The sequence below is a fragment of the Daucus carota genome, chromosome 7 (genome assembly GCF_001625215.2).
Source record: "Daucus carota subsp. sativus chromosome 7, DH1 v3.0, whole genome shotgun sequence".
Classification (NCBI taxonomy): Eukaryota; Viridiplantae; Streptophyta; class Magnoliopsida; order Apiales; family Apiaceae; genus Daucus; species Daucus carota.
In genome coordinates, this window is record NC_030387.2 from 19,524,232 (window position 1) to 19,546,663 (window position 22,432).

Genomic DNA, 22,432 nt, shown 5'->3' on the forward strand with positions numbered 1-22,432 from the left:
CATTTAGTGTATACTAAATTTGATCTTCAAATTTCAAACTTTAAAAGATTTTATTAAAAAAATTGTTTTATTTAATTTTTATTCTGGATCAACGTATAAAATACTTTGAAGAATCATAACTTATGTACCTAGTTTCGTGTTTATATATGAATTTAGTTGATCAAATTCGATCAGATACTAAAACACTTATATGAATCCAAAATAAAATACTTAATTAAATTTTAATAATTGTACATCACATGTATTTGAACCTGGACATTAATAAAATAGTGAACTAAATTTTATTTGTCATATTTTATATTCTACACGAAAACACTAATTTAAACAATTTTATAAATCTTAATTATGGTAGTTAATTTGATATATGGAATTGAAGTTGAATTATAATAGCATATCTTTACAAAGAACACTTACTTGAATGTTGAATAATATAATAAGTCATATTAAAATACTTATGAGAATATGATAAATTGGAATGATTCTTGGAATTTTTATTACTACAAAATTATATTTTATTTAAAAAATATGTTCATAAAAATACATTGATAATTTCTCAATTAAGTAATTAATTCTATTTTTTTTCAATTTTGACTTGATTTATTTGTTTTGGTAGAATCTAACGACAAGCACATACTAAAATCTAAAAATATAATTAAAAAATAAAGGTTTTTATTTAAAGTATTTATTTTTAAAAAATTTAACATAAATACTTATTTGATATTCTCTAATTAGACGAACACCTAATATATAATACGAACACGTAATAGAATCGTGTAATAATACTTAACAAAAAATATGCTGAAATTAGTTAATAGAATAAGAACAACTATTACATAATAGGAACACGTAGTAAATTAGTTAGTAGAATCCTTAATTTAATCAAAACATGCTTAAATTTATTAAACACTCACTTGATAAAAAAAATATTATTAAGATCTAATATAACAAAAAAATTTATTCTCAAGCTTTTATTTACATATTTTGTGTATATTAAGCAAAAAAACACATAGTAGAATCCACAACTCCAACTATAATTGAATATTAATTTTTCAATAATAACTTAATTTATAATATTTAAATATTATATTACTTATTAGTTTTAAAAATCACCTAGTAGAATCTAGAAATTCTTTAAAGCATTCTCATTAATGATTTTGTAATACATAAGACATTTTGAATATTTGAAAAAGTATACGGTCGAACATATAACAGAATCTCAGTATTCTTTAACTTGTAGTATAACGATGAAATTAGTTAATAGAATAAGAACAACTATTACATAATAGGAACACGTAGTAAATTATTTAGTAGAATCCTTAATTTAATCAAAACATGCTTAAATTAATTAAACACTCACTTGATAAAAAAAATTATTAAGATCTAATATGACCAAAAAAATTATTCTCAAGCTCTTATTTACATATTTTGTGTATATTAGGCAAAAAACACATAGTAGAATCCACAACTCCAACTATAATTGAATATTAATTTTTCAATAATAACTTAATTTATAATATTTTAATATTATATTACTTATTAGTTTTAAAAATCACCTAGTAGAATCTAGAAATTCTTTAGAGCATTCTCATCAATGATTTTGTAATACATAAGACATTTTGAATATTTGAAAAAATATACGGTCGAACATATAACAGAATCTCAGTATTCTTTAACTTGTAATATAACGATGAAATTAGTTAATAGAATAAGAACAACTATTACATAATAGGAACACGTAGTAAATTATTTTAGTAGAATCCTTAATTTAATCAAAACATGCTTAAATTTATTAAACACTCACTTGATAAAAAAAATTATTAAGATCTAATATGACAAAAAAAATTATTCTCAAGCTCTTATTTACATATTTTGTGTATATTAGGCAAAAAACACATAGTAGAATCCACAACTCCAACTATAATTGAATATTAATTTTTCAATAATAACTTAATTTATAATATTTTAATATTATATTACTTATTAGTTTTAAAAATCACCTAGTAGAATCTAGAAATTCTTTAGAGCATTCTCATCAATGATTTTGTAATACATAAGACATTTTGAATATTTGCCAAAAATATACAGTTGAACATATAACAGAATCTCAGTATTCTTTAACTTGTAGTATAACGATTTTTTAAAAATGAACCGTGTATATTAATATAATGTTGGAATCTGTAAGTTATTCCGTTAATTATATTTATAAACATTCAGGACTCATGCATATACTTGTAAATTTATGTATTTAGTTTAAATTATTAATTATAGATTTTGTTTAAAGTAGAGATTCTAATCAAAGTTAATTATTGTTTCTTCATAATATTCAGATTCTTTGTAATATTCTAATAAAATATATATGTTATTTATTTTGAGAGTGAGCTAAGCGTTTTATAAATAGGAAGATATTGATTTGATTTGCATTAAATTGTTATTGATTGTCATTAATAACTTGATAGTTGTTACCATTTTAACATCAATATACCCCTCAACAATGATACATAGAGTTTGAAACTATTACAGATTTGCCATTACTAGAATATAATATCATTAATTAATAATCTAGTGTGGATTAACGGTCTAGATGGAGATCCTCCGGTTCTCTTGATAAAATGGTTCTCCCTCGAACCTTACTCATTTCGTTTGAAATAGATCTGGCTTGGAGGAACACCTAACCAGACTTCCTTAGCGAAAACATTCATGAACAAAGTTAAACTTCAAGACCTTGAGAAAGTTTTCGAGCCTTTGTTTTATCATTGGAAGAGGAAACGGCAATCAAAAGAGTCATTTGGTGATTTCAGTAATCGCCTGGTAAGTGTAGATTCACATATTTACATTAATAAATTTCTTTTTCAAGAAAGATAACATTTTTTTATTGCACTTTAGACTGTCTGCTATACTCACAGTACCTATTGTGTTGTAGATCTTGTTTATTCACTTCAACACTGCACAGATAAATTGTATTATTGCTTGCAAGCAATATTGATGGATGAGATTATAAACTTAGACTTCATTTTTTGTCTTATGATCAATCCTGGGAGGGTTTCCAAATAATATTTCTTGATTTTTGAATTCATTTGGTGCAGTGAATATCTTCTATTCAGGGAATTTTGTGTTGTTCATCTTGTCAATTTACATTAAACCTGCACAGATCAGATCTAGTGATTTAAAACATAAACTGCAGTTCTTTTATCTTATGATTAATCTCAGGAAGGCTTCTGAATAACATATTTTTTTATATTTAAGTGCATATGGTGCAGGGAATAAATACAATTAAGCACCGAATTCCTATAATATAATTATACACTAGATCTCCTAAATAGCCAGAGGGATATAATTTTAGTTCATCGAACGGTCATCTTAGGACTAACTACTAGTGATGGGTATTGATTAAAGTCATTTTTAGAATTAAATTGACTCATGATTAAACCTGGTGAAACAGACCTATGTTTATTCAGAGATTCTGCTGACCCTTAAACCCCATCTCCTCGAGAAAAGTCTTATAAACAGTTCGCAAACTTTCTCATAGGGCTTTAAATGTTTGTCTCAATTTTATATATGTGTGGAAATCATGCCATTTATGATTAAGGTAATATAACAGTCTGATAATTTGTTAGGGGTTTGAGAAGTTGCAAGAGCTGGTTGACAAGTGGGAAGGCATACCTCTGTCATCTGCACGTTACAACTTAAAGCTTTTTGCTGATAAGGAGACATACGAGGCCATTGATAAACTTGCAAAGATTCAGGATAAGAGTGCTCATCAATTAGCCATAGATATAATCCGTAACTATGTTGCTTCTCACCAAAATGGCAAACAGGAGTGAGCCCTGATTATAGTTTGATATTTTTTTTATTCTCTGAGGTTGTGAGTGCTTCTCCCCAGATCATCACTGCCTGCTTTTACTACTGTGCTAGGTCATGATTAAAAATTGCCAAGCTTGACTTGAACAGGTAAATGATGCTTCAAGTTGGCGTACCAATTTTGTTTGGTTCTTAAGATTTGGTTGTACCATTTGTATTTTGATGATACAGAGTTCAGTATTACTTTTGGGAAATTTTGAGGATAATTTATTGTTAAGACAAAGATTACTGTTAAAACTTTGTTTTTTGTAGGCTTCACATGTTTTCTACTTTTCTTTTAGTTCCGATTCTTCATAGATCATATTAACTGTTTGAATGTGTCGTGATGATAGTTCTTAGAACTCTTTGAAACTTGATTCTCATCTAATACTCTCAACTGTAACATGGTTGGACAGAGACAAGAAAAAGAACTCTCTAGGGGCACACCTGGAGCTTCAATATTAATGTGTTGCAGGGGAATGCAGGCTTTCACTCTTTTGGAGATGTGTTAATTGTACTTATTCTTTCTGTTACAGTTCTTTACAAGTAACAATGAAGTTGAAGATTTTTTATATTGTGCCCAGTTGCCTGTTTTACGATTTGTTACAGAAATCTTGAAACTTTCTCCTCCCTGTGAACCACTGAACTTTGGCTTGTCGGCAAACGAAATGTTAGAGGCAGCTGTAACATTCCATGGTTTATTCTTGCTTGTTCTTGTTCACTCATTTAATCTGCAGGGACTACATATGAGGCATTGGCTTTGAGCCTTTGACAGCCACCGTGAGGTTGTACCCAAAAAGAGGATTTGTTTTTTTTATGAGCAGGGCCAGTGTAACATTTCAGATGCTGGGAAACTACTCCATTGTTTACATTGGGAGTCTCCACGTGATATTAAAATAAAACTATTGTGACTAAAATACATACCACGCTGCGCACACCTTGCATATAAAATCAAGGTTACACTTATTGCAGGAAAACTGTGTTCGGTCAATAGTCGTCCGTCGCTTTATTACTCTGAGACTAGTACAGTACAATTGTTCTATGCGTATCCAGTGATGCTTTTTGGTCGGCGACAAAAGATATTGGCTCATGTACACATTACACAGCGCCTAGCGGGGTGTTTATATAGAAAGAATTTATCTATTATAGATAAATAATTTATTATTATATATTTAATAGAACAACCATGAGTAATTTAATTCAAAATGACCAATCTACCTCTTACTCATTATACATATATTTATATATATGAAGGTCATTATTGACTTTTAATACTAACATATTAATTAGACATTAATGTCTAATCATTAATATACATTAAATTACTTCATAATTAAAATTCCAATAAATATATGTATAATATATTTATATCATGATTTAATAATAAATAAATAAATATCCAATGTTAAAAGAAGCGGAAATCAGAAAATCGGCGATTAATCAGAATGATGAATAAATTATTCAGAATTAATTTTATTTTATAGATGTCAAAATAAATATATATAATATTTTTTAAAATTTTAAATTTTCCCCACAAATTTTGTAATTTTCAACCAATTAATCTAATTTTTGCCTAATTAGTCATCAATTTTAACCGAATTTTGCCAAATTCTATTATATATCTAATAGACAATAATGAGCACTTAGCAAAAAAGAAGAAGAAAATAATGAGTAAATTTAGGTGGGTGGTAATTTAATTATAGGGAAATTCCATTTAGTATTACTGTACTTTTGGCTTTTACGTTTGATATCACATGACCTTTTGAACTTCCTGTGGGCATCACTGAACTATTGACTTTGTAGAGTATATGCCCTTCTCTTAGACAAAACGTTAGCAGGCCGTTAAAAAAAATATTTTAGTTAAATTAGAAAATAGAAAAGACTAAAATAAAATGTAATACATATTTAAACATATAAATGAAAACAAAACAAGATTAAAATGAGTAAATAGTGGAAAAAAGAGGTGAAAGAAATTGGGGTTGGTGGCGGCGTGTTAAGTCAGAGGTCCGGAGGGTTAAGGTCTTGTCTTGAACAAGAACAAGTGGCACTGGGGCTAGGTGGGAGATGAACGGCAAGGGTAGTGATGTTGTATCGGGATTTGGTGGTCGGAGATGGCGAGAGAAAGGTTCGAGGGAGTGTACTTGGTGGTGGTCGATTGTTTTGGGTGTTGATTTTGGTGGCTGAAAGGCGGCGGCGTTAGACAGTGGTGTGGTTAAAGGAATGGAGTTGCGGAATTACAAGAGTAATAGAGAGGAATGATGTGGGTATTAAACGGGTGTATGTTCATATCTTTATGTATGTAATTAGTGTCCGCGTGGGTGTAAATCGAAGGTCGAGGCGTCGGATCGTAGTGGCGGAGGCAAGCTAGGGTTTGAAGAGATAAGAAATATCCTAATTTCCTTCACCTCTTCTTATAACTTTTCTTTTATCCTGTTTTTTTTTTTAATTTAACTGTGTAACTAACGTTTGTTTAACAGAATGCTATGTTAAGTACAAAGTCAATAGTTCAGTGCTGCCACACGGAAATCCAAAAAATCATGTGATATCAAACGTAAAGCCAAAAGTACAATGGTACTAAATAGAATTTCCCTTAGTTATATAATGAAATTCTAAATAGTGTATATTTTTTGTATTTATAATATAATAAATATCATTACAGTGAGGATATGTGTACATATAGACATCAATATAACATGACTTAAAATACAAATAAATTTAAATTATTTTTATAATATAAATAATCTCAATTTAAAAATGATGAACAAAAAGATATAACATAAATTAAAAAAATAATTTAAAGCAACCTGTGCTTTGCACGGGTTAAGAAGCTAGTTATTTATAAAATAAAAGGTGTCGGATTCCTTAAAATTTTTATATTTTTATGTTGCATCATGCAGTTGATTAAAACTAGAGATTAGTCCGAAGGGAGAGAGAGCAAGGACCGGTTACTTATCCCAAATTCTGTTATTAAATTTCCCCCTCAAATAATATGGAGAGATTTCTTAATTTTAATTTGGTGATTAATGTACTTTTTGAGATTCTTTGCATTTCCCCCCAAATAATTATGTTAGACCATCTTCTACCCTCTAAATTACTAGGTAAAAAAAATAAGTGCCATGTCATAAATAAAAAATATTGATAAAATGAATAAAAAATGCAGTTTAATGACCCACTTTCCTCGGTGAAAAGTATAGCAAACGTGAAATTTTTAGTTTTATTTGGTCGATCTTTAAAGCTTGTAGCAAAATTACAGATCATCTATTATCATATTAAGATAATATATTCTATTTGTAACAACTAAAATAATAATTACATATCATTTAGAAATATTGATAATCAATATAGTCACTCTCATGGAGCACAATACTTTACAAATTTTAGCATAGAATCAAGAGGCGGAGGGGCACGAAGGCGAAGGCTAATACCTCGAAGTTAAAAAAATTATTATTAAATTGAAATTCTGGATTTGATCAAATAATTAGTTTATAAATTTGAATTTGAATGAAATCCAGACATCAAATTGAATATGAGAACTTGAAATGACAACCCAAATTCTGTCATTTGAAATCCATCATTTTAAATAAAATTAAAGTTTCCAAACGCCCTCTTGGAGCATTCCAGGACCAGGACCGGTTTCTCTAACCTTTATCACATCGTGAATAATTTCGGGACCGATTTCTCTGTGATGAAAGTAACACCATCTTTACAGATAATGTTCTAAGTACATTTTTGGGACCCATTTTCGCTAAAACTAAATGAAAGTAATACAATTTTTATAGATGCATAGACAACAAAATTTTATCAAATTTGGAGATCTTCTTTCAACTCCTTATTGTTAATCATAATCATAAATGTGATCAAGAATCATCAATCTTTTCTTAAAAGATATGATCATTTACATGAAGTATATAAAACTTCATTCTAACAGAATGTACGTGGAAAAGAGCATAGACATGGGCGAAGCCGTGGCTTTGGACATTTTCGTCTTTATACCAGCTTTAATCGCCAAAAGTTAGAGATATATAACAAAAGAATGACACTGTTAGGAATATGTCAAGTTTGATGAGAAGTCAAAATACTTATTTTCTCTTGTATTTTCATTGTAGCTGATCAACGGAATATATACTTAGTGTAGTATCAATTGATCAGACAACCCATCAGCGAATGATGAGGCACTATAACACAACTAGCATTTTACAATGTAGCAAGTTATAAAATTAAGTTAATCAACTGATAATATAATTATTCTATCAACAGATGTATAGATAGGATGACAAATTGTAAAAAATGTAAGTCATGAAAACTGCACAAGTGAATCGAATATCAACAACTACTCAAAGTATCAACATATGAGGAATAAAACTGCTATCAACTGTTATTCAACCTATCAACGGCTAGGTACAGAATTAACTATCAACTGATAAATTCAAGAACTCATCACCGGCAACTAAATTAGCATATCAACTGCCAATTTAGTACTTATCAATTGGCGGCTACAAATTAAAGAAAAAACAGTGGTCACATGGGTTGAATAAGGAAAAGGTGCAACTATTTTGGAAGCTAAGCTATAAAATGACTTTGTCACATATTGAAGACTTCTAAACCTATACGAACAACCAATATGTAACCATTCTTTCTGTCATGTCAGAGAGACAAATATTTCTCTTAAATATGGATGCAAAAAATGAAGTAGGTGGTTGCTATAGTGGCTGCTACAGTAGACTAGAATAGGAATTAGCTATTCTCTTGAGTATATATTAACACATTGTATTTCATTTCAGTGATCAAATATAATAGCGACTGAAATGCAACCTAGAAAAGTTTAGGGGGGAAAAATCTGTAAAGGTTAGCACTTCAATTTTTGTAAGTAGCTAACTAATTTTACAATTCGGAGGTTCTTCAATATATAAAATCCTCATGTTGAGCAAAAGAATTCACATAGAATTTCGAAAAGCCTCTTGTCCTTATTTTCTATTTATGCAATTTTATTGTTCTTGTTTTTTGAATACAACTTATGTGTGAAAAACTTAAAAGATCGTAGATCTTAATCAACCCTCTTTTATAATCTAATCTCGTTGCTTCTATTATTAAATAACAATTGGTATCAGAGCAGACTTTTAATATAAAAGAAGAAAATATCTTACATAATAAATAATGGATCAAAAGGATGAAGAAGATAAAATTTCAAAGAACATTACTTTCACTCGAAAGTAAAGATGATGATGCAGCTTTATTTTCTGGTGACATTTTATTAGTTGGGTTTGAAGAGCCGTCTCCCATCTTTCGTTTTTATCCTTTCTCAAACTAATCGAGGGGATTAACTGGTTTTTCTTCGGTGGAAAGGCCCTGTCCTTTTATTTTCTTTCATTTTCATTGGTTTTATTTGAATAAAATCCAAATTTTTGAATGTCTGTATGTCTCTCTTATTAAAATGTTTGTTTTATTTCTTTAGAGTGTTTTATTATATTTTCGTTTAGTTATATTTGGGTTTATGGCACTAGCGCAGGAAAAATGGCTGATAAAAAGCCTTAAAGCGGATAAACAAAGCCAATAATGGCGGGTGACCTGTATCATATGTAGCGTAAATAGTCCTGCATTATTATCAGCACCCTTGACAAAATTATCATCACATTAAAAATTCCACAAGCGTCCAAAGACTTTGATGAGTATTACTCCCTCCATCCTATTTTAAGTGTCATGTTTTGACTTTCAACGGTCAAATTGACCAACTTTTGATCAAGCATAAAAAACAAATTCATCATTATTTTAAAAAACTAAAAATTACATTTTATAATATATTGTATGTACTTTATAGTGATATAATTTTTTTTATTTTTAAAAATTATATTATATGTGTAAATCTCAGTCAAAATTTGGTCAATTTGACCATTCAAAAATCAAACTGGACACTTAAAATGGGATGGAGGGAGTACTATACCAGATCTGGATGAGCCAGTTCTCGAGGGACTCGTATAGCTTTTAAGTTAAAGATCACTCAGAGTAAAGTGGCATCCGCTTCAAATAATGGATTGCACATGCACCACTTTAGTTTTATATTCCACAATTTGGTCACTCTTCTTCTTCTTTTCTACAGATTCCTCCCCTGTGGATTTGCTAAGAGTAAACCAAACAATCAGAGATGGAGACACTATTGTTTCAGCAAACCATGAATTTGAACTGGGATTCTTTAGCCCGGGAAGCAGTACTAAACGCTACTTGGGGATGTGGTTCAAGAAAAAATCACCTGGGACAACTGTATGGGTGGCTAATAGAGATGCACCACTGAATGACACTTCCGGGATACTAATGATTGGTAACAGGGCAGTTTCAATTTTTGATAATGCTACTAGTACCATAATTTGGTCGTCAAATTTTTCGATATTTGTCAGAAATCCAGTTGCTCAGCTGTTGGACACTGGAAATCTTGTTGTCAGGGACATCGAAGAAGAGGGTGACTCAGAACATTTTGTCTGGCAGAGTTTTGATTATATTGGAGATACTATTCTGCTTGGCATGAAACTTGGAGTGGATTTTGTGAGAGGTGTAGAATGGGAACACGTATCGTGGAGAAGTGCTGATGATCCGTCTCCAGGAAGCTTTGTGCATCGCGTGGATATTCATGGCTATCCACAGCTCCTGTTGTGGAAGAATTCAGAGGTACATGCTAGGAGTGGACCATGGGTTGGTAAGAGGTTTAGTGGTGATCCATTAGTAAAGACAAGCACAATCTACATAAATGAATTTTTCATAGAGCAGAAGGAGATCTACTATAAATCGCGTGTTCTCAATCAAAGTTCCACTACAGTGGCTACTAGGTTGATACTGACCCCAAATGGTAATCTGCAGCGTCTGGTATGGAATGATCATAAGCAAGAATGGACTAATTATGTCAACGCGGTACTTGGTGACTGTGATAATTACGGATTTTGTGGTCCTTTTAGTACTTGTGACATCAGCGTGGCTCCAAGATGTGCATGCTTGAGAGGGTTTAGTCCAAACAGGTTAGAAAAATGGGAGGCAGGTGACTGGACAGATGGATGTGTCCATACGGCTCCATTGGATTGTGGACACGGAGAAGGTTTTACCAAGTATTCAGGAGTGAAATTGCCAGACACGCGAGAGTCATGGTACAGTTTAAGCATGAATCTGGAGGAATGCAGAAGTAAGTGCTTGAAGAATTGCAGCTGCACAGCTTATTCAAATACAAATGTCGAAGGAGGTGGCAGTGGATGCTTGTTGTGGTTTGGGGGATTGATGGATATCACCGGCTTCACAGAATACGGGCAAGATATCTATGTGAGAGTGCCAGCTTCATTGTCAGGTAAAATCATCATTCCACAGTTAAACATATTTTCATACTATGCACTAAAAGTATAAATGAAAAAAGACATTACATCGCGTTTAACTTTCTGCAGATAAAAGCAAGAGATCCAGAGTGACGCCCATGTCATTTATATTACCACCGGTAGTATTAACAGTGATATCAATCTTGATCGCCCTGTATCTGTTTAAGAAGAAGAGGCGGAAATCAAAAGGCAAGTGGTTAGGAAATACAGGAAGACTAAATTTAAATGATGAGCAAGATATGGAGCTACCATTATTTGAGTTGAAGAGAGTTGCTAACGCCACTGGTAACTTTTTTCGCGATAACAAGATTGGAGAGGGAGGCTTTGGACCTGTCTACAAGGTGAGTATCAATTGCACATTATGTTATATAAACAAAGAAAGGACATTGTCAAGCAATGAAGTAAATTATGCAACCTAATTCAACTATCACAATGATCAATCTGCAGGGATCGTTAGAGAACGGGCAACTTATAGCAGTGAAAAGGCTGTCAGAGAATTCAAAACAAGGACTAGATGAATTCAAGAATGAAGTTTCATTGATAGCAAAACTCCAGCATAGAAATCTTGTCTCTCTTCTTGGTTATTGCACTGAGGAAGGAGAAAGAATATTGATTTATGAATTCATGCCGAACAAGAGTCTGGATTCATTTATTTTTGGTATGTCCCTCTTCTTGAATGAATACTTATAAGATGTGTTATTTGAGCAATCTGAACTGATAGTCTGTGTTTGATACTACAGATAAAGAGAAAAGCAAGCTGGCAGATTGGCGAAAACTCTATGACATTATAAATGGAGTTGCCAGGGGACTTTTGTATCTTCATCAAGACTCCAAGCTGAGAATTATTCACAGAGATCTTAAAGCTAGCAACGTTTTACTTGACGATGAGATGAATCCAAAAATTTCAGACTTTGGCATGGCAAGAAGCTTTGGAGGAAGCCAAACAGAAGCGAACACAACAAGAGTTGTCGGAACATAGTATGATTTGTACAATATTGCAGATAGTTTCTAGTCTTCACTCATAAACTAACATGTTCTTTCTCTGTCTGACAGTGGTTACATGCCCCCAGAATATGTGATTGACGGCATATTCTCAATTAAATCTGATGTTTATAGCTTCGGTGTCCTAGTACTAGAAATAGTAACCGGGAAGAAAAACAGATGTTTTGAACATCCGGATCACAATCTTAACCTCCTGGGACATGTAAGTGCATAAAACTTAATTTAACAGAGGATCTTTCAGATATATATTAGAAGCATAACTAATTGTAAGCTCTGAACTCACATTGTATAGGCATGGAGATGTTTTCATGAACAGAAGCTCGAGGAACTGGTGGATGGGGAAATTGTGGAGTGCAGTGACCATGAAGTGTTTCGAGTTATCCAGATTGGACTGCTTAGCGTCCAAGAGTATCCAGAAGACAGACCAGACATGTCAACTGTTGTTCTGATGCTGAATAGTAACACTGCATTGCCCAAACCCCAGCATCCTGGATTTTTCACGCAGAGAAGACGACATGCAAGCGATACTTCACAAGGTGAAACCCAGTCAGCTTCATCAAACAACTGCAGTATTACGATGGTTGCACCAAGATAGTGTACTACAATCAGCTTCATTATATGACTGCAGCATTATGATGGCTGCACCAAGATGTGAGTAAAGTGTTGGACTGCTTTGTTACAGCAATCTCTGCTTGCTCCTCTGTGAAAAATGAGATGATATATGTAGTTGCATCAGTTTCAGAATTCTATTGCAAATTGTTCCTGTTGTACTGCTTGTTTGATTTAAGGACAATTACAGAAGGAGAATGGTTTTATTCGTTATAAATCACAACCTAGACTGGTAAACAAATCACAGGAACAAGCTCCCACAGCAGGACTTGACATGAAGAGAGCCCGAAACAAATAGAACAATATGCAAAGATCCTAATAACAGACACAGTATGATCTGCCTGATTGTCCTTCTGTTCTGAGCATTGGGGTCATGAACCAGGGTATCTTTTGATCTTCATATGAACTCTCAACAAGTGCAATTGTACTATGTTCTCCTCTCTTTGTATTAAAAATCATTTGAATTTTCGGACACAGAGCTAAATTTAGCAAGCCCAAAATCATAAATTTCAACACCTACACTTTGAAGCCAGGATCCAGCTATCCCTTAACAAGGATGGACTATGGAGTTAAAAAAGAATTATCCCCAGCAACGCTAACGTCTGCCAGAACTACGGCCTCTAATTGTCTCACTGTAAAGCAAATTAATACTATGTTAGAGCCTCCCAAAGATTTCAACTCATTGTAGAAGGCAGTCTAGAAGCGGTGACCTTATCTAAGCCCTGTAAGGCATACATGTCCAACTTACTGCTTAGCTGATGCTTGTGAGATAGGAGTTGTAACCAGTGAATGAAGCCCCTGCATAGGGTTTGTAGACACCTTGCTTTACTTACTCAAGATCAATGACATATATAGTATTCCTCATCTTTCCACAATATTGGTTCCACAATATTTTCTCAGTATCCCATGCCATCTCTGCATTGTCTCCAACGCAACATTCCTAACTCTCTCCTTAATATCACACTATTCGAAGCCACAAAACTTGATATACCTCTACTTCCTTCCCCATCTTTCACAACCTCCTTACCTGGATTTTGGGGGCAAAATAGCATGAAGTTCAACAAAAGTACAAACAGAATAATTTTGATTCTGGATAAAACTCATCACCATGCTCACATCTCTTCCCCAATTCAATTATAAATTTAGCCAAAACCTCATCACCTCACCAAATGAGTCTGAAGCTCTGTAAAAACCTTCAAAAGTCATAAGTACCTGAATTTGTTCATTCCAATTTCTTTAAAGTCACAAGCCATGTATAGCAAACAAGAACATTCTTGTATATGATAAATATAGATATATAATCTTGTATGTATAGATGCATGTACAGATTTGGGGGGGCGGGGGTTCATGATGGGTTTGAGAGTACCTTCTAGATAAACTTTTAAAAAAAGAAATGGTTCATCGGATGCGAGTCCACTGAGCAAATGGCTCTATTGCTACTATAGGTGTCGGAATTGATGCTTTAGGAGTTCCAATAACATTCCAAAATCTCAGTTTTTCATTTTCTGCTGCAGATGCCCAACAGTGCATCTACGTGGGCTCTGACAGGCGAAAAGCACCCAGGGTGTATGGCCAGTAAGTTCTGCAATCTTGACCATTAATTCGTACTGTCAAAGAGTAAACTTATTGTGGGTAACACCAGGTGAACTAAGCAGCTCACAATCAATATCACTCCCCAGAAGTGAACAGACCCGGACCCAGTGTCAAGCAAATTCCCACCTACTTTGGGCGCAAGCAAATTCGCCTGAAAGGGACACCAAGCTAGATCTTTCCCAGCAGCTGAATGGTCTTGGAGCCTTACACCACTCTTAACAATCTAAGCATCTATTCCTTCAGTAGTTGAGATATGATTGGTGCAATCATGTGCTCATACTTGGAACTGTGGCACCCTCATAATGTCCTTGACTGCAAATAAGCATAAAGATAAACTATTAGACTCTGTAATTTGTTATAAACCATAATATAGCTTCAAAGATTGATCAAGAAACCTGATTAACCTTTTGATTGGCAGTCAAATCCTAAAGGTGAAACTCAGAGTTAATACCAACAGCAACCAGAAAAACCAGCCCATTGTCCTAGTTACAAGTAGTGTACATCACGTGTGACATTACTTAAACCCAAGAATTGAGAAGACATTATGAATAATGTGTCTATAATTTTGGAGTACTATAAAGTCTACCACTTAACTTCTTTAGTAGTTTTCTTAATATAGATAGATTTCTCATATGTATAAAATAAAAAGAACAAATAGCAGAGTAAACCAATTAGCAAAAGAGAAGCAAAGATTATAGATATCATCACTCTACATCATTAAACTCTCAAAGTTAAACAAATCATTACAAGTGACGAAAAAGTAGATAATACAAAAGATATCATCTAATGAAGACAGTATCTGTTTCCATATCAAAGGAGCAACTCTGAAAGCAGTACTCCACATTTTGGAGAACAAATCTTATCTTTGAAGATTGCCCAAAACAGATGAAACAATATGCAAAGATCCTGTAACCACAACAATATTGTCTGCCTGATCCCTTCCTCTTGTTCTAAGAATTTGATTTACCATCCCCAAGGTATCTTCATCTGAACTCTCAACAAGTGCAACTGTCCTATGTTCTTGTTTCTTTGTAGTAGCAATTCCATAATCGCAAATTTCAATACCTACATCTTTTGATGCCAGGATCCAACTATCCCTTAACAAGGATGAAGGAGTTGAACGATAATTATCCCCAGCAATGCTAACTTTTGTTAAAACTACAGCCTCTAATTGTCTCACTGAAAAGTAAATCAATACTACATTAGAGCCTCCAAAAATTTCAATTGCAAATTCAGGTTTTACCAAAATGAATCTATCCAACTAAAAGAAAATGGAAATCCACAGGGCAGAAACAACTTACGAACTTACATAAGATTGATAAATACTGAGAGCAAACGCAACTCGAAATGCATTAACCTTTATATCAAGTTTGCTATAGATGGGAATAAGAGTAAACTGATAGCAGATCTTGTATAAATAAATAATAGTATTAAAATGTAAATTTATTAATAATTACTTTTCCAGCATAAATTTTTAGTACCTTGAAGTAATTCTTTAGCAAAAGATATGTGATCTTTGTCACTCGCCATTGCAACTACAAGAACCAAGCGGGCTTTTGGGAATGTCATCCGAATTGTGTCAGCCAAGGCCTTGGCAGACTCCTTGGTATGTGCTGGAAAGATTGGCAGACCACTATTACATTAATTAAGAAAATTGAAGGAAATTATTATTAATTAAAATGCCTCTAAGTGGCTGTTGCATTTGTTTTTAATGCTACAAACGCAAAGACAAAACCTCCATCAAGCAGAATTTTAGTTCCTGGAAGTCCTATTGCTTCAGCTTCTTCAGATGACAAAAAATGACTTCTACCCAACAACTCTGTATGCTCTAAACCAGTACGGATAGCTTCATCTGCAATACTCCATCCTAAAAACATACCAGAATTAAAGAAAAGAAAAATAATCAGATAAGCATAATAAAGCTAATGTATCTATCACACCAGTAATGGGCTTTGAAATGAATAAGGACAATGGCATATAAAAGAATGGGACTAAGTTAAGCAGATATCATGATATATAACAAGAGCTTCAGCTTCTAGAGAATTTTTATAATCATCTCCAGAAAAGAGTTAGACGTGTCTCATCTCCATGTATAAACGGCCCAGGCATATGTCCATTTCATTATAGAATGATTTACAGTTCCACTATTATAGAAACAATGACATAGAAAAAGCCAAGAGTACTAGAAAAACGCCTATAACTAACATGTTATGTCCCTTTTATCTATAAATATTGTTACCTCAATTTATTTAGCAAAAGAAAAAAGAAAAGAAACAGTTGCCTCAATTTGCTTTTCAGACACACAGAATTATACCCTACGGAGGCCAGCAATGACTAAAGCACTTGGAGGCACTTACAGTCATAAGGTAACACTTGCATGTCTAATGGCACAACATAGTGGAGTAGTGACGCATATATTAGGGTCCACCTTGAATTCCTAAATAAGTTAACAATCCTAATACGAGAAGGTATCTTATTATTAATGATAATTGAGGTAATTCTTATTTTAGTAGAAATGTTAATAGTGGAAGGATTTCAATTCAAGATAAGAAAAGATGTTAATAATCATAAATAGGATTTGAAATACATTAGGATTAGAACACTTGTGGTGTCTATAGTTATACATAGGGGTTTATTATTGCAAACAGTTAGAGGTTTGTGTTAGAGATACACAATAGAAAGCTTTTGTAATCAAGGTAAGGTGATTGTCTTCAAAAGTGCCGAGTGCTAAGTGAGGGAGCAACTCAATTTTTGTATTACATTCATAATTAGTTGATTTGTGGTTTTACCTCCCTTGAGGGTTTCCACGTTGATTCATTGTATTCTTTATGTTTGTCTTGGTTATTGTGTTTAATTAACATCAATGTACAGTAAATTTGTTCCGCATCATCCTGTTTCTAAACAAAAACCAAAACTTCCTAGCCACCAAACACGGCCTCTATGACATGCCTGGTCTAATTGAAGTATCTTTTTATAGAGGGAGTATTGCAAAATTTATTACAAAAGAATCATGTAAGCAACACAAAAAGCAGTACATTAATGCAATAAATTTATCCAAAGATCTAATTACTTGTCTTCTTCAGAAAAAGCTCAGAGACAAGTCTTGGTTTATTAAAAGCAAAAGATTTATCTCAACAGATTAGAAGTTCAATGTTAATATAGAACACATAGAACTACAACCTTGATGGCGAAGGCAAAGTGCTGCACAAGTAGCGGTTGCAGCATTTTGAAGTTGATGAGGTCCAAGCATCCGCAAATTCACATTTAGCAATTGCGTACACTGCACATATTTCATCCAAGTTTATTGTAAAGATACTTATTAGTACAGAGATCTAAAAAGGATAAATTGCAAGCAGACAAACCAGTTTCAAGTCGCTCTCAATTTCGAGCACTATGTCACAAGTTTGGCAAGGTTTTCCACATACATCACCTACACCTTTAATTACACTTTTATTTCCAGAATCAGATGCTGATACTACAGGTGAACCCATTGAGGATGCTTTGGCACGAAGAATGCTCTCAATCTCTGGTAGATATGGTCCCCCAAGCACCAACTAGACATGAAATTAATAAATGGAGTAAATTTCAATACAACTATAACAAAATGACTACTGCACCACAGTAAAGAACAATGTACTGACTTGGACGCTCACAAACAGAATAGATAGAAACAACTATAAAGGTGCACGAATGATTAATATCTGATATACCTGTGGTGATAAAAGTAAAGAGTGTAGGAAAGTGGGCATTCGTAATAGATTAAGAAAAAAATATCTAGCCTATCCCTGATTTAAGTTTTTAACTTGTCCTTGCCTACGACAATGCAAACCGGAGAATAGATTTCTTGCCAACCACCCTGAACAAATAGGAATATATCCCCATCTAAAAAAGGCCAGTCTTATTTTCCAGAACTTGCAATTGGACGAAGAAAATGCTGCTTGTAAGCTTATCATTTTATGTTTTCCTAATAATAAAATCTGTTGTGTTATGGATGTTCATAACACGTCTTTCCCGATACATCTTATCTAGGAGAAGAAGTGTGACATGATACATCTTTTCCAATATGAATATGGTTCCTCATTTCTAGGAGTTGACTATGATATGCTATATCTACGTAGGCCATAATACAGGTCAAACATGCACAATTAAATGTAAACATTCAATAACAGCATGAGGAAAATCACCTAACTGGACGATTTGTTTTTACTATTCCTGATTTTGCTATTGCAATACTCTCCAAAGAGCCCCCAAGTGCAGCCATATGTTCTTCACCAATTGTTGTAATGACTGATGCAGCAAGGGTAGAACTTGAGAGTATATTTGTTGCATCTCGTGCCCCACCGAGGCCCGCCTATAAAAATATGGTAATATTAGTTTGACATGTAGTCACAACTTTTAACCAATTCATAAAGCTTGAAAGCTGTTAGAGGTAACACATTAGGATGCTAGCGCCTTAAAAGCAAACTCAAGTCTTAAAGATAAAAATAATGGAAAGCTCCACAAAAAATTTAAAAACTCCTTTTTCAAATTAATAAAGCAATATTACCTCTACCACAGCAATATCAATGTTCTCATCAGCAAATAACTTGAATGCCATAGCAGTGAGCACCTGTGATATTTCAATTGTAAGAACGCCATTTAAAGGAATATCAACAGGTATAGAATATAGATGAGACAAATTTAAACTGATAATATGAAATTCTCAACATGAAGATATATCAGGTTAATAAGTAAACCGAGAACAAACTACATGATAATCTCCCAATCAAAGAAGAAATCCAAAAAGACAAATAAGATATAATCAAGAAACAGAATAAAAACATGAACCCCGAGATTTCCGATGCTGCGATATTTAATATTCTGTTCTCATTTAAATATCACAGGTGACACACTTCTGAAAGTGCAAGTTCAAGTGCAGTAGCTAACTCCAACTAGCACACTCCCAACTAACAATAAGTAAACATGTGGAAGCAAATATGTGATTAAGTAGCACAACCATCTTGTTTACAAATATACCTCGAAATGACTAATGCGCTTATCTTCTTTTTCAATTGCCTGGTCCAACATCATTTTGCTCCTCTGGAAAAGGAGATTTAAAGATCTAGCTGATACTGGCTCACTTATTTTTCCAACAGATATCCTTTCCCTAATTGAGTGTATATGTGGACTGTTCAGACAACAAAGCTGGTGTTACAAAACACAAGATGAAAAGCATGATCTTGTAGAAACTATCAACTCAAGACATCAAGAGTAGTTAATTAGGAAGTATGTGGCAAAACACATGGTTACAAATAAATAATTCTCCTTATAGTACACGAATTAATCCTATGTATATGTAGATTTTTTCGTGACATAATCCATTGGTAATACAAATTGACACTAGGTACTCAAACATAAACCATTATAAACCCGTAGAAAAAATCAAATGCAGAATAACATATTTCGAAGATTTAGTAAGCAAACAAGAGAAATTAAAAAATCATGCCTAGTATAGCAGCCAACAGAGTAACCTTGAGCCCTCAAAATGTTGGAGAGAAATGCAGCAGTGGATCCTTTTCCTTTGGTCCCAGCAACATGAATAGCCTACAACACAACTAAATTCTAGTTTAAAATCATCACACAGACAAACAAATCAAACTGAGGTGCTAATTGCTATAGCTATGAAATAGTTGCACAGAGAAATAACAGCGGATACAACACATACAAACCTGAAATTTAGAATGAGGGTTACCCAGAAATTGCATCAAGCTTGTCATCCTTCCAAGATCAAACCCATCATCTGAGTCAGTTCCAGCGCCTGTGGGAACCCCAAGTTTTTCATAGTTTTTACGATTGTCGAGATACGATAATAAATCTTTGAGTTCTGGGTCTTGTTGTGGGAGTTGCGATAAGCCTCTGTTGAGGGGTTTAAGAGCTGCATAGTTATGCAGAGTATGTCTGGATTGTGTGCAACATCGGACACTTCTTGATACCACTTTCATTCTTTTCCTCTTTCCCGTTCTTTTCGTTTATTCGTTTATCTACTTACCCAAAGAGAGAACTAGACCTGTCGAATCCAAGAGAAAAATGGGCCCATCAGCACAAATATCACCGTTGGCGTCATTTGTTAAATCTCGGCGAGTTTTGATGAATGACACCAAATCTGGATCAAGGGCTCGTCTGAATGGTAAACGAAATTTGCTATTTGCTAGTTCATTTTATCTGAATGACAAAATTTACAAATTTGAATATATTTTTATCAAACAGATTCAACTAGTTGAGAAGCCGCGCGTTGCGGCGGTCTATAAAAATTATATTAATGATGTAATATTAATATTTGTAGAATAAAATAATTTTGTGGTTGTCTATAAAATGTATATTAATGTTTCCAAGTTAATATTTGTAGGATAAAATAAATTTTATATTATAAAAATCTTGATGTAATACCAATACTAATATATAAAATTGCAAAATTGGAATATAATTCATGCTGAAAAAATGAAAATAAATTTATACACGTATTAACAATTTAATGCACGACGAATCTTAATTTTATTTGTGTTTTTTAAAAAGTAATCATGTTCTTACATTGTCACCTTCCTCCAATTTTTTTGGATTGATTGTGCACAAAAACATCTAACCTAAATCCTTGAGATAGCGGTCTATAACTAACCTTGCTTGTAATAATCTTTATTTTTTGATAATGTGTAGACAACCTTCACTTAAAAGTTACTTGAACGGAGCAAACAGATTATAATAATTTTTTCCTGTATACAAAGTAAATCATATAAAAATTAACAACAACAAACATGTCTGATGAACAAAACAAATATTATAAAAGAATAACCAACAAACACACATCACTAATAGTTAATTTATTGATATCATCCATCAATATCATGTCAAGACTATATTCTTTTCTCGTGTTTGGATTTGTCGACTCCCACATAGTGGTCTATAACTATCTTTGCTTGCAACAACCTTTATTTTTTTTTAATATTGTATAAACATCCTTCACTCATCGTTGTAGAAGAACGGCACCACCGAGTTAGAAATCGAGCAAGAGAACTATTACCAGAGAGAGGTAGGGTTATGGCATTGAAAGAGAGGATGTTGTGTTTATATGATCCAAAACCCTACAATCTATAGGGGTATTTATAGTTGCACAGAGACTTGTGTGCTAATCTTTCCCATAATTAAATAATCTGAAACAAAATCAGATTGAAATTGAAATAGAGGAGGTTGTGTTTAGATGATCCAAAACGCTACAATCTATAGGGGTATTTATAGGCGCAGAGAGACTTGTGTGCTACTATTTCCCATAATTAAATAATCTGAAACAAAATCAAATTAAAACTTTCAAGGTACTATATTCCATAAATAATCTGAAACAAAATCAAATTCTGAAACTTTCTTCTAATATACATGAAACTAAAAAAGGTAGTTCTAATTTTTGATATTTTTCATCCAAAAATTTCAGAAAATTAGAAAAATAAAACGGAGCGATATGAGAGGCGCCACATACACGCCCCTCGCTTCTCCTTTATATAAGTACTAGTTGAGAAATCGCGCGTTGCGGTGGCCTATAAAAATTATATTAATGATTTAATATTAATATTTGTACAATTCAATGATTTTATTGCTATTTATAAAAAAGTATATTAATAATTATAAATTAATACTTGTAGGATAAAATAAATTTTATATTATAAAAATCTTGATGTAATACCAATACTAATATATAAAATTGCAAAATTTGGATCATAATTCATGGTGAAAAAATGAAAATAAATTTCTACACGTAATTCACAATTTAAAGCACAACGAATCTTAATTTTATATGTGTTTTTTTTTAAAAGTAATCATGTTCTTATATTGTCACCTTCCTCCAATTTGTTTGATTTGATTGTGCACAAAAATATCTAACTTAAATCCGTGAGATAGCGGTCTATATAACTACCCTTGCGTGTAACAACCTTTATTTTTTAATACTGTATAAACAACCTTCACTTAAAAGTTGCTTAAACGGAGCAAATAGATAATGCATGAATAATATTTTCCTATAT

The 22,432-nt window shown here is 32.8% G+C and overlaps 3 protein-coding genes across 8 annotated transcripts in view; 2 read left to right on the forward strand and 1 right to left on the reverse strand.

The window, feature by feature from the left end:
* The window catches only part of LOC108196197 (sulfite reductase 1 [ferredoxin], chloroplastic-like), a 7,611-nt gene extending 3,495 nt beyond the window's left edge, over positions 1 to 4,116 (forward strand). Inside the window, exons 7-8 of one of the 2 annotated variants that reach the window (XM_017363369.2) lie at positions 2,650 to 2,808; positions 3,615 to 4,116. In XM_017363369.2, coding sequence (XP_017218858.1) covers positions 2,650 to 2,808; positions 3,615 to 3,821 — 366 coding nt within the window. In that variant the 3' untranslated portion in view covers positions 3,822 to 4,116. The remainder of the gene's footprint in view (positions 1 to 2,649; positions 2,809 to 3,614) is intronic. The other variant, XM_064081187.1, reaches the window with a different exon arrangement.
* A 5,677-nt stretch (positions 4,117 to 9,793) lies between these two features.
* On the forward strand, positions 9,794 to 13,035 carry LOC108196282 (G-type lectin S-receptor-like serine/threonine-protein kinase At4g27290). The gene is made up of 6 exons (XM_017363500.2): positions 9,794 to 11,158; positions 11,253 to 11,524; positions 11,631 to 11,841; positions 11,924 to 12,161; positions 12,237 to 12,387; positions 12,478 to 13,035. The coding sequence occupies exons 1-6, from the start codon at positions 9,862 to 9,864 to the stop codon at positions 12,778 to 12,780; spliced, it is 2,472 nt and encodes an 823-aa protein (XP_017218989.1). The 5' UTR covers positions 9,794 to 9,861; the 3' UTR covers positions 12,781 to 13,035.
* On the reverse strand, positions 11,923 to 20,575 carry LOC108196284 (dihydrofolate synthetase). Of its 5 annotated transcripts, none has more exons than XR_010285534.1 (11): positions 20,096 to 20,575; positions 19,873 to 19,970; positions 19,404 to 19,554; positions 18,934 to 18,996; positions 18,577 to 18,738; positions 17,750 to 17,941; positions 17,568 to 17,667; positions 16,123 to 16,254; positions 15,869 to 16,000; positions 14,792 to 15,566; positions 11,923 to 14,699 (listed from the first exon to the last, which is right to left on the reverse strand). XR_010285534.1 is itself a non-coding variant. In XM_017363501.2 (10 exons), exons 1-10 carry the CDS (start codon positions 20,366 to 20,368, stop codon positions 15,247 to 15,249), a joined length of 1,623 nt encoding a protein of 540 aa, XP_017218990.1. In that variant the 5' UTR covers positions 20,369 to 20,575; the 3' UTR covers positions 11,923 to 15,246. The 5 variants fall into 5 exon arrangements, 2 of the variants coding, with proteins under 2 accessions (XP_017218990.1, XP_063937146.1); XR_010285535.1 differs by having other exon boundaries at positions 11,923 to 14,006; positions 14,161 to 15,566; XR_010285536.1 differs by having other exon boundaries at positions 11,923 to 13,426; positions 13,543 to 15,566.
* Between the last annotated feature and the right edge of the window lie 1,857 nt (positions 20,576 to 22,432).

Excerpts from the sequence above, each read along its gene's own strand:
- LOC108196282 (XM_017363500.2), top strand. The coding sequence starts at position 9,862 with ATGGATTGCACATGCACCACTTTAGTTTTATATTCCACAATTTGGTCA. Across the intron at positions 11,842-11,923 it reads TCTGGATTCATTTATTTTTG|ATAAAGAGAAAAGCAAGCTG; the intron begins GTATGTCCCTCT and ends TTGATACTACAG. Across the intron at positions 12,162-12,236 it reads ACAAGAGTTGTCGGAACATA|TGGTTACATGCCCCCAGAAT; the intron begins GTATGATTTGTA and ends TCTGTCTGACAG.
- LOC108196284 (XM_017363501.2), bottom strand. The coding sequence starts at position 20,368 with ATGAAAGTGGTATCAAGAAGTGTCCGATGTTGCACACAATCCAGACAT. Across the intron at positions 17,942-18,576 it reads TAGTAAAAACAAATCGTCCA|TTGGTGCTTGGGGGACCATA; the intron begins GTTAGGTGATTT and ends TTTCATGTCTAG. Across the intron at positions 17,668-17,749 it reads TTGAGAGCGACTTGAAACTG|TGTACGCAATTGCTAAATGT; the intron begins GTTTGTCTGCTT and ends AAATATGTGCAG.